Source organism: Siniperca chuatsi, linkage group LG17 (genome assembly GCF_020085105.1).
Source record: "Siniperca chuatsi isolate FFG_IHB_CAS linkage group LG17, ASM2008510v1, whole genome shotgun sequence".
In the NCBI taxonomy this organism is placed as follows: Eukaryota; Metazoa; Chordata; class Actinopteri; order Centrarchiformes; family Sinipercidae; genus Siniperca; species Siniperca chuatsi.
The window spans coordinates 15583268-15595523 of NC_058058.1; the positions used below are offsets into that span (position 1 = coordinate 15583268).

Below are 12256 nucleotides of genomic sequence, written 5' to 3' on the forward strand. Positions count from 1 at the left end.
TGGGTGGTTTTGGTAATTTTTTTTTTAAACTTTGACTATGGGAACTTCCTTTTTCTTCCAGTACACATAAGATCATTGGTGGGGGACAGTAATCAGCTCTTTTTTTAAATAAAATGAGCAATAAATGTAAAAATGTAAAATCTTAATGTGTAGAGTAACTATAAAGCTGTCAAATAAATGTAGCAGAGGGAAAAGTACAATTCCCTCTGAATTTTAATGAAGTACAAGTATAACGGAACATGAAATGGAAAACAAATGGTACAGTACTTGAGTAAAAAATGTACACTCGCTGCATAAGAGGAATATTTTTAGCTTTGATGAAGCTGTAAGGGAGAATTTCTTGTGTCAAGTATTGGAGGCCGTTATTGCAGTAATTGCAGCAGTAAAGGAGACTGAATTTAGTTGAAATGAAATGGGAAGACAGACAGAGAGAGAGAGAGAGAGACAGGGACAGAGATAGAGATGAGTGGGATGGTGGAGGACTCGCTCTCGTGCATTCCTCGCTTGTGTGTGGGCGCGTGGCTCAGGGTTCAGAGCTGTCGGCCCTCCTCCTCCTCCTCTTCACCCCCCCGCTCAGATAGAGACAGGCAAAAGGCGGAGGAGGAGCAACGGACCTCGCAGTCAACAGACACAGGGTGTACAGCAGTCGGTCGGTCGGTAGGCTACATCGGCAGAAGCCCACGGAGGGACGAAGACACCACCTCACGGTAAGATAACGGACAGTCTCACCGCGGTGGCAGTTGAACATCTCCTCGATTAGCTTGATTAACGGTTACTCCGCTGGTTGACATCGACGCTTCTTGCTGTCTTTTGATGGTGTTTTGTCAACGCCGTCCCCTCTTGCTAGTACTTTTGTCGTTATTAATCACACCCAGTCATGATTTAGACTGATAAAAGAACACACTAGGTCAAGCTAATATTTATAATTTAGCTTAAACTCTACATTGAAAACGGCTAAATTAGGAAGTCTAACAAGCTAACTGCGCCTCGGAGCGCAGCTACCGGTCGCATTTCCCCGGGTCTGTAACGTTAGCGACACCGCTGAATGAATGATAACGGTCATTTAGGAGATATTTTTTAGTCTACTGTGTTTAGTTAGATAAAGAGGTCAGCCAGGTTTTTAGAACAGCGGCTTCTTGCTTTATATTTCTTCTTGCTTGCGTGTGTTTTGAGTGTAGAAATGTGAGTTATAAGGCGATATAAGTTGCCTATCTCCCCGTGATTCTGTAAGACTAAAGTCCCTTTCTCGCTATAATACTCAGTGCATGTCAGTGCTGCCGCTGTGTACCCTTCGCCCACCGTCCTGCGCTCTCTACATGCAGCTGACTGACAGCACGGTGAAGTCCCGGAGCAGGAGGTCCACTCCCTGCCCGGGTGTAAAAATAGCCCGGTGTGTCAGCTTAGCCTGGGTCACAGGAATGCGACACACGCGCGCACACACACTCTCTCAGACACGGCTCCCATCGGTTTTCTGCATTCAACCATCCCGAAAGTAGACCGCACAAGCCCGATGGTGCACCCTCATTGGTCTCCCCCCTTATGTGGGTCAACAGGATGCCACAAAGTTGTGCAAGAAGATGCCACCTGTTTGTTTTAGCCTACTTAGCGCATCCTCCGTTTAAACGTGTGAGCCCTCTGTCAAGATGCCATTAGTTTTACAATGAGCTATAAAGCTAAAATAATTTAGTGTGAAGTGGCCCTTTAACACCAGCTCTTGCCACTCTACTGTGTTGTATGTATGCAGCTTATTTCCCCATCTCGGTTTGGGCTGCAGAGCAACACAGCTGTACTGGCACCCAAAGGTCACTGGGCTGCTGTGGCTGCCCAGGTGCTGATGACTCAAAAGAGATGTAACCTATATTTCACATGTGCAGCCTACTTTCTGTTGTTCTTCGCTTGTCTTAAACTGTAGGGTGAAACAATTCATGCCTTGTTTTATTTGACTTAAATATGCAGTAGCAAGGAGATAAAATAAAACCTGCCCAGGAGGGAAATAATTCAGCTGCAAATGTAGTAGGTGCAAACACATAAGATGCAACAATATATATAAACAAAAAATAAATAAATTGAGTAAAAACTCAAAATATACTGTAAGAGGGAAAGGGAAAGCAGCCCAATTACAGACTAGGGGGCTAAGCCTGTACAAATTATGGATAAACAAAGCACTGAAGGCTCTGAGTTTGCCTCAAAATTCTCAATTATTATTTTAAACCAGAAAGACCTGCTCTCTCTATTTTAGTCTATTGCTGAATCATTTCCTAATGAGCTCTGAGCTGAGGGAGAAAACATGAAATCCCCTTTTAAATTCAGCTGCAGCCTTACAGACAAAACACAAGCAGCTTTCTGTGACCATAGGCAGTGATGATTTCTATTTTTTGTTTGGTTTTCAAGAGATGGAAGGGTGCAAAAAAAGAGAGAGCAGAGCAGAATGTCCTTAGAGGTGGCGAAATGTCCAGATAAATGTCTAGGAGAGGGCAGGATAATAAACCCAAGCATACAAGGTACCATGGTAGACCTCTGTGTTAAACGATACAAGAGCCACTGATGATTACAGCCCTGGTATTCAAAGATTTTTCAATGGTCTTAATTACACACAGGATTAAACTGGGCTTAAGCACTTAATATAACTTGGTTTAGCTGACAATAGCCATCTAAAGTAGCTTTTGGGTATTTTCCCACTGGCCTGCCTGTGTGTCAGTGTAGATGAGCCAGGCAGCTTTTGGCTGGAGAAGAAAGGTGTCCTGGTGAGTAGGTGGCTCTGAGGCTGGAGGCTTCGGGGAGAGCAGCAGATGGATGATGATGTAGCGGGTATACTGGCGCTCCCTGCATCCCGCCGCCATCCGTCACGCGCTAATGATCGTGTCACACTTTCTCCCCGGGCGGCCGGCCGCTTCTGCAGCGCTCAGCTCAAAAACTGGTAGCTCCACTCAAATCCCCTCTTCACGGCCGTCGGCTGAAGAGCCCGGAGACAGACTGTGCTGCGAGCCTCTCTATCACTTTATTCTTCACCTCTCTCTTTCTCCATCGCCTTCCTTCGCCCCTCTTCACCTTTTAAAGTCCCTGCAGACTGTTTCCTCATCTCATTTCCCCCTGCCTCTGTTGCCTCCCATTCATCTTGTTTTCTCTGTAGTGCATCTGCTCCACATCGTTCTTTTCCCTCTCGGTCCACTTAAGTCATGCTCCCGTTCTCTAGTATTGCTCTAAATTTACAGCTCTAATACAATTCAATACCAGCATGCTTTCTCTTATTTTACACACATTTTTGCTTTGATTGTAATGATTAAAGGAGATGTGTCGTTTTTTTTCCTCGCCCCTCCCCTCTGTGAGGTCAGGGTCAGTTGCAGTGCAGCACACATGGAGCTGGTCTGTTTGGCTAAAGGACACCTCAGCAAGAACTCACCAACAGCACATTAGGGAGTCTCCCAAGTTATTATGTCCTGCAGAGTGTTTCGGCTTCTCCTCCCTAGGCAGTATGCTGAAGCCCACCAAGCTAAGACAATGATACAGATCGGCTGCAGCATCCGGCAAACTGCAACACTTTTGCTCTAATAAACTGCAGATTATTTTCTCGATTAATCAATTATTCATCTTGTCTGTAAAATGTGAGAAAATGGATTTCCCAGAGCCCAAGGTAACATCTTCAAATTGGTTATTTTGTACGACCAACAGTCCAAAATGCAAAGATATTCTGTTTTCTATTATATATAAGCAGCAACCTTTTACATGAAAAGATGGAAACAGGAAATATTTGGCATTTTTGCTTGAAAAATGACTGAAAAGGAGTTGCCGATTCATTTTCTGTTGATCGATTAATCATACGGTATTGTATATGGCTATTACACCACTACATGGTCATGTTGTCACACTTAATATCTAAAGCACAGTATGTTTTAAATCCATTATAAATGTAATAATTATAGAGAATCACGTATCGTATTAATTTTGACAATGATATTCCCATTATAAAATTTTAGACCAACACATGAAGTAATTTCAGACGTCTCTCTACCATACTAAGAATATTTTTTCTCGGTGGAATAACTGCTATCATGTATTGTGTTTCATTGAGGCGGTATGGGAAGTAAACACCACTTTGGTTGCACATGAACTGACAGAGGTCTTCTTTAAAAAACTTCTATCATCTCCAGTCAGGTGTTAAATAACCATGTTATGGGACTCCGCATCCTCTGAGCTCGTTATTCTGTCCTAGGTGTTACAGGAATAAGTGTCCCCTTGAGCTCTGTGTTACAGCAGAATGTGTCCCCACTGAATGCAGTTGGCCCTTTGGAAAAGATGGTGGAATGCCACTTCCTCTTGTGTGTGTGTGTGTGTGTCTTATCGCTTTGGTCGTGGCAATTTCTCACCACTGGGATCAGAGACTCAGCTGGCATTCTGGGAATATCAGTGCTGGCGCATTGGATGATGCTCTCCACAGCTGCTGTTTCTAAGAAAAGCTCGAGGACATACACACACACACACACCAGACATGCGTTCACATGAGCTACACACATGTAAATACACAAAAAAATACTACATCCAACCATCGGCCTATATGTTACCGTCACTCATGCAGAGTTACAGTAATACACTTTAAGCAGCAATTAACTGTCAAGCCAGGAGAGCATTTGGGAAGCCTAAACAGAGGTTAACACACACATACACAGACACACAAGCTTAGCTACTTGATGTCATTTCCAGCAGCTATGCCTTTGTGCTCTGGCAACTGTTTGATATGAGTGTGTGTGTGTGTGTGTGTGTGTGTGTGTGTGTGAGGGTGTGTTTGTGTGAAACAGTGTGGTGGTGTTTCTGTTGTACAATGACCACTAACACTGTTTTTTCTCCTGTGTTTTTCGATCTCTTCAGGCTATTTTCCATTGACCAGTAAAGAGCCGGCAGAGAGAGAGAGAAACAGTAGAGAAGGCAAGCACGGGCGGAGAGGATAATTGTGTTTCTGGCTGCCCTGTGGGAACATGGGATATATGACCTCATCATTCACCTGTGAGGCTCTCCAGTAAACAACTCCAGATAGGTAGGAACAGCGTACACACACACACACACACACACACACACACACACACACACACAGACAGGTAAAGATATATATATATACAAATGCAGACATTATTTGCATAAACACACACAGCATCAGAGTCCATTTTTTGTGTTGTTTAGAAGGATGTCTGAAGCAGCTGTAGAAAGTGCAGATGTCCTCCTAAAACCCTATGATGGGACGTTATGTGAGGTCATCAGCTGTCCCTCCCCCCCGCCATGTCTGTCCCTCTGCAATCAGAAGGAGGACGAGGAGTGTGACCATGACAGTAAGAGGCTGGAGCAGCAGGTGAGTGACACTAAATATATCTACTGCTATGTACCACATTAATGATATACCCCCCCAACCCTACCACCGCTCCTCACTTTATGACAAATTGTGTCCTCACCCACAGAAACACTGTAACCAGGTGCAACCAAAGAAAAAAGTCAAGGTAAGCTAAAATAATTCTGCATCTCATTATTCATTCTTACTGAAATATCGATTACATGTGTGGGTGTGTGCTTGTGCGTGTGTGTTTCAGGCCAAAGGAAAGTTAGTGCGGAGTATGGCTGTCTGCGAGGAGTCCTCCCCATTTGAAGACACCCAGGTAAGACACACACACACACACCATCATCCACCTCCTCATCATCACCACTCTCAAATTACTCTTTATTTTCTTCCCTCTCAGGCATCTCCAGAGGCAAACATCTCCTCTAGCTGCCATGACAACGAGATCACTTCCTGTAAGGAAGAAGAACAGGAGAAGAGCACAGATCCAAAGAAACATTCACTGTCCAAAGGTGTGTGTGTGTGATTGATATCTCATAAAAGAGAGACAAGAGAAGCAAATAAAATGTAATAAAATGGGATTCTGTGCCACTATTTAGATGTAGTTCTCCTGTGGTGTTTAATATTGCAGTGGGCTTTTTGTATTTTTATTGTCTCGTAATACATCCTGTCTGCCTGTGTCGCTCTCAGAGTCCAGTGTGGAGTATACCGACTCCACCGGCATAGACTTGCACCAGTTTATCGTCGACACCCTCAACAGCAACCCCAGAGACCGCATGATGCTGCTTAAACTGGAGCAGGACATGGTCGACTTCATCACCAGCAATAGGTGTGTGTGTGTGTGTGTGTGTGTGAAGGAGTTGCGTGAAGGAGAGTACATAACCTTGGGTTTTCATTGAGCTATCTACCTGTTTAAACATGCTGAAATAAAACTTGCACGCATGCTAAATCCTATTAAAGACTGAATACAGTTATATGCTAATTTAAGATTGTGTTTTCAGCTCATATATTATGATTTTATCCATACAGTTTATTTAGTGTACTGATCAATATATTGAGCCAGTTATGTTAGTGTGTGTTTGAGCCACCGAGGATGAAATTGGACTTAAGCCAAAAAATACAACCAGTCTCAATCTACCTCGTTTTATCGCCTTGTGCCCCATCTCTCTCCCTCTCTATCTCTTTCTCCCTTCCACCTTCCTACTTCCTTTTGTCGCTCTCTTGTTCTATACTTGTTCGCCTCTCTGCCTTCTTCCTTCTTTCCCCCTTTCACTCACCCTTTCATCCACCTTTTCTCTTTCCTTGTTTCTGTCTCTCTCAGTCCCTTTAAGAAGTTCCCTCACATGTCGTCCTACCACCGTATGCTGGTCCATCGGGTGGCAGCCTACTTTGGCATGGAGCACAATGTAGACCAGACAGGCAAGTCTGTCATCATCAACAGGACCAGCAGCACACGCATGTAAGCACGCATAATATGCCTGTGAGTATGTGCATGTAAATCTTTGCCTTTTAGCGTTTATTGTGAAGTAACAGCGGTTGTTACTTGTTTGTCTTTAAGACCAGAGCAGCGTTTTCTGGACGAGGTGCATAAGGACAAGACAGAAGAGATCCACCGGTGGAAAATAATTTTGAAGAGAGACAACAGCTCAGATGACCAGGTCTGTCTGTCCTCCTTTCTCTATAGCTGCCTGTCTCTGTGGAATTTTCTCTATAACTGACATTGATCGTATCCTATCAGAGTTTTGACCTGTTCTCATTTCTCTCCCTACAGACCCGACTTCACCCCTTACGGGAGAAGCAAAGCAAGTCAATGGAGGAGAGAGAGGAGGAGTACCAACGAGCACGAGACCGAATCTTTAACCCAGAGGTGAGACAGGGAGAGAGAGGAAGACAGACAGGCAGATATGACACAGAGACAGATGAGAGACTCACTAATTTCTCTGCTGTACTTTTACAGTCAATCTGCACCCAGGAGAGCGCCCATGCAGAAACCAGGTAACCTTGCCTGCAGTATATTCTGTCCATGTGCCTGTTCAGCTTTTTATATTTAGATGAGAACATTAATATATGTCTGTATGTGTGTGTGTGTGTGTGCAGGGCTGTGGAGGAGTACAATCCATATGCTGAGACCCAGAGGAGAAGGCAGCTCTTCAGGTAGGGCTCTGTCTGCACAGATGCGTAGTAATTTATCATCTTAATCTGGTCAGCCTGACTGCAAAAGAGCTTTTTTGGAGTCTGCAGCGGAAACAGAAAGACGACCTAGATTTGTTTGTAGGTTTTTTTTTTTGTATCAACATTTAGTATGCTCTGAAATCTTGCCCATTCAGAATGAAAATAATTGAAGGAAAGTTTTTATAGATAATTTATGTCAGTGAATGTAGCATAAACCCTTCAGCCCTTCATTATGTGTGGCATATCAGCAGGTGTGGAAGCCACTTTTGTCCCCCATTCACATAACTGGCATGCCTCTCATGCAGTAATAAGGTTGTAGGATAATTCTAGATGTGTCTCACAGGGGGAGCCGTGAAAGCTCAGGCTCCAGCTGGACAGGCAGCAGCAGGCAGAGTAGCACCGAGACTGACTGTCGCTATAGCAACGACCCCCGACCTTGGAGCAGCACAGACTCTGATTCCTCTTACCAGTGGACCAGTCCCACCCAGAAACCCTGCCAACCTGCCAACCACAGCTGGGACGCACGTGGTTCAGGTGTGTCCTTTTATACCTTGCGTCAGAATAACATTTGGTGACTTTTGAACACTTCGATGTCACCCTTTAAAGGTGTAAATTCAGTCACTGAGGGTGAGACCCTTCACTCCTCACTACCTGTGTGCAAGCAAACTTATTCGCAGATGTCATCCCCACACCACACTTGGGAAAATCGCTGTTTATAAATGAAGTAGCATCTAATTAACGAAAATGCAGTGGAAGTTCTTCTGGTGTGAAAATTTAACTCACTGCATGAATCTTCTCACCATAGCTGTAAATTTTCACACAACACCTCCAGTCATCTTCGCATATTCTGGAAGAAAAATACGTCATTGCAGAGACTGCCTAGCTGTAGTATGTTTTTAGCACAGACAGGGGTGGAGTGTGTAGTTTTTTATCAGATTAAGATGTTGAAATGTGAATTTGCTATGCGCCATGATAATAAAGCTGCTCCTCTTTATTTTATCATCTCCATTCCCTCTTCCTCTTTTCATTCTCTCTCCCTCTCAGGCTCCATCTCTCTCTTCAGACTGCCATCCACTTGTCCCCACCCCTCTTCTCCTCCCATCATAGACGAGCCGGCTCCTAACTCTACCTACATCATGGAGAACGGGATCCCGCCAGGAAGCATATTAGTGAACCCACATACTGGTACATAACAAACACACACACACACACACCAGTAAGATTACATACACGTTTATCTCACTCAACCGTTTGACCTCTTAGGGCAGCCTTTCCTGAACCCTGATGGAACCCCTGCTGTGTACAACCCTCCGGACAGTCAGCAGCCAATCAGGAGCCAGGCTCAGCTACAAGGCTCTCCCTCTCAGCACCAACAGCAGCAGGTAGCACACACACACAGCAGGAAGTGTTCCACATGCAAGATATGTTCAGAGTGACATAAATACACGTCGCTGTTTGTGTCTTTATCTCTGTCTCCATATGTGTGTCTCTCTCAGGTGGTTCAGTACTCATCTGTCTCTTACACAGCTCCACAGATGCTGCCTGTCACTCCCTCACAGCCATACTCCACAGTATGTATCACTGTACAGTCAACAGACCGCTGTACACACGTGTGTTTACAGTGTGTGTGTGTGTGTGTGTGTGTGTTTATGGGTGTCCGCGTGCGTGTTGACCTCCTTTCTCTTGACCGACAGATTGAAGACCTCTCCTCACAGTTCGCTCATGTGAGCTGTCAGTCGACGGGTGAAGCCCCGCCCCTCTACCCTCCCAGTCAGGGTTACATCTATGCAGCTCCTCCCCCTCCCAACCCCCCCAGCTACTGCCAGCCCTCACCTCAGGTACGGATACACATGCACTTCATATTTTTCATGTCCCTTTTTTGATTAAGTACATGAAACAATCATGAAACATTATGGCCACGTAAGACGCATTAAACATTGCTATTTTAATAAAACAAATTCTAAATACTGCATTATCTTAAATTCTGGTTATACAGTAATTTATATAATTTTCATATTATTTTCCTATAGGTGCCTATGTATTACTACGGCCAGTACCCTACCTCAGCTCAGCACCCATGCAGGCCTGTCTCACCTGGCCAGCACATCCACAGCCAAGCAGCGCAACCAACAGGTACTTCCCACCTGTGTGTGTATGTGGGGGGGCAGACACAGACTGTGGCAGTAGAGGAGGGGGCCGTTACACTGTCAGAGATGTAGTCTGAGGGTCTCACAGTGAACCGGTCTCTTTTCCTGCTGCTTCTATTCAACGCAATGACAAAGACCGAGGAGACACACATTTCAACACCGTCATGTTACGATTTAGTGTATCTTAATGAGCGACTGCATTTGAAACAGCTGCAAACAGTCAGTCAGCGCCTTCTAAGCATCAGTGGCCGTTAGCAAAATATACTAAAATGAATGTATATAATTATACAAGACTTAAAACAGCGACATTGGAACAGAAATACAAATGACTCCATCAACAGACAGCATGAATGATGAAATGTGAAAAGATGTGAACGTATTGCTGCCAATGTAAATACTGACTTGATGAAGTAAAATGTATCCAACCAAATCCACCACTAGCACAATTACTACATAACTTATATATGATTTCTATGTCGGTCTAAAGTTTTAAGTTTTATAGTTTTCAGATTACTGCATTACTTATCCTTGTAACAATACAACATTTACAAAATTTAAGAACAAGCTACACAGTCAAGGCAATACATGTGTGTAAATATGTTGTTAGGTGGACACATTTTTATTTTTATTCATCAACAAATAAACAATTTCTGGAACATTTGTCCTCTTTTTTTCAGAATGGTTTGGTAATGTTGTATTTGAGCTTCACATTGTTCCTCACAACTCTTCTTTGTTTTAAAATAAACTCTCTCGTGGCTTATTTCTTATATGAACCTTTTGCTCAACAAATTGCAGCAATGAAATATATTGTTAATAATCTCTTATATACGTGTGTGTTTGCAGCAGGTTACGCTCCTGCTGTGGGGGTGCAGCAGTCTTCACACACCCAGGCCCAGGCTGTGCTGGGATCCTACTCACCAATGGCCTCTCATCAGCGTAGCATGGTTCAGGTAAACACAGAGCACCCAAAGGTCTCGTTCTGCGTCAGCCTCCAACAACTCAGCCCCAAAAGGAGCGTTTAGCAGTTCAGAAAGTGCTTGTGGTAGCAAATTCTTCGCTCCAACTTTTCTTTTTCTCTTGCTCTCTGCAGGGAGGTGTTTCAGTGTCCTATCCTCAAAGTAAAGTTGTGACCGCGGTTGGTGGGGAGGTGGGTTACTGCTGTGTGGTGCCCCCACCCTCCCACCACGGCAGCTGCCATGCTCCCAGCTGCACCAACCTCAGTGCCCCGGCCTGGAGCGCACAGTACTGACAGAGCCTCGACGGATGGAGTGATGATACTTAAGTTCCTGCGTGAACTCACATAAATAACACCTTTTTTCACACTCCCTCACCCCCTTCACCTACACCCGCCTTCTTCCTGACGATACCCGCAGGGTACGCCATTCACACGCATAACAAGCATGTGTACACACACACACACACACACACACACACCCACCCACTCACATACATAAATGTACCACTGTACCAAAGCTTAATAGTATATATCAGAGCTGCTGTATTGAATGCATAATTTATATACACAAATGGAGTTTTATATTGATATTAAATTATATATTGTGTTTTAAGGAAATGCACTGTGTGAATAGAATAAAGTGCTGTGGCTGGATTGACGATGTCACATTTCTGTATCATCCTGGCTCTTTGTTTCCTCTAATGTTGATGATGATGATGCTAATGAAAGTGGGTGCAGGTGTGGCGAGATACATACACCGGGAAATAAAGTACACTACATGAGGATATACTTTTCATGATGTGTGCACCTGTGGGGAAGCAGCGATATGAGTTGTTAACCTACCACTGAGTTCATAAATGGGAGATGAATGTTATTGCCTTAATGTCTGAATAACTAACAAGCACGTGAAAGATTTTGCATTAACATGGTTGATCATTAAGTACATTTGGCTTTTAGGAAATCTTGGTATTATTAGGAGACTAAGATGCTCACACAGTGGGAGTTTTCATACCGTCGTTTGAGAAGACGAGCAATAATGTTCAGGTTTTCACACTTACATAATCAAGTGGCAAATTGTTGCAAATTATATAAATAGCAGAGCCCATTTTTAGTTTCCATATTCAATCAAACCACTTTTCATTATGAGACTTTACCCCCCTCCTGCCCAAAGACTCTTAGTACACTGTCCTCACATGCAAAGCAATACAGGTCACGTTACCACTTGTTCATTTGCTCATCAGTCTGTATTCAGCATTCTTTCTATCAAGGGCTGCAAATAACAGTTGTTGATAAATCTGCAGAATATTCTCACAATTAAGTGATTAATTGTTAGGTCCACAAAATCTCCATCACAATTGCCCTATTTGCTATTTCTGTCCAGAAGCCCCACATTCTGAGTTTAATATCACAGAAGACAAAGCACATTTAGCAAGCAATCCTCTAGCAAATGTTTACATTTGAGAAGCTGGAGTTTTGGCCTTTTTGTGTGAAAAACTGACAACAATTTCATGTTGACTAATAACCTATTTCTATTGATTATTTACATCTGTGCTTTTCCTACTGTGACATGTCAGTCTACTCAAATATACAGATCAATATCCAACTAAATACAGCTCAAAGCTAAAATAGTCTCTACAGACATACAGAACATTTATGTTATAT

The 12256-nt window shown here is 43.6% G+C and overlaps 1 protein-coding gene across 3 annotated transcripts; it reads left to right on the forward strand.

The window, feature by feature from the left end:
- The first annotated feature begins 523 nt into the window (after positions 1 to 523).
- Positions 524 to 11273, forward strand: arpp21 (cAMP-regulated phosphoprotein, 21). Of its 3 annotated transcripts, none has more exons than XM_044171696.1 (20): positions 524 to 707; positions 4864 to 5029; positions 5173 to 5338; positions 5445 to 5483; positions 5574 to 5639; positions 5721 to 5832; positions 6011 to 6149; positions 6642 to 6779; positions 6879 to 6978; positions 7092 to 7187; positions 7278 to 7315; positions 7418 to 7474; positions 7836 to 8026; positions 8537 to 8677; positions 8756 to 8874; positions 8989 to 9063; positions 9187 to 9330; positions 9523 to 9625; positions 10486 to 10589; positions 10730 to 11273. In XM_044171696.1, the coding sequence occupies exons 3-20, from the start codon at positions 5177 to 5179 to the stop codon at positions 10886 to 10888; spliced, it is 1983 nt and encodes a 660-aa protein (XP_044027631.1). In that variant the 5' UTR covers positions 524 to 707; positions 4864 to 5029; positions 5173 to 5176; the 3' UTR covers positions 10889 to 11273. The 3 variants fall into 3 exon arrangements, with proteins under 3 accessions (XP_044027631.1, XP_044027632.1, XP_044027630.1); XM_044171695.1 differs by having other exon boundaries at positions 527 to 707; positions 10483 to 10589; XM_044171697.1 differs by lacking the exon at positions 8989 to 9063 and having other exon boundaries at positions 525 to 707; positions 10483 to 10589.
- The last annotated feature ends 983 nt before the right edge of the window (positions 11274 to 12256 follow it).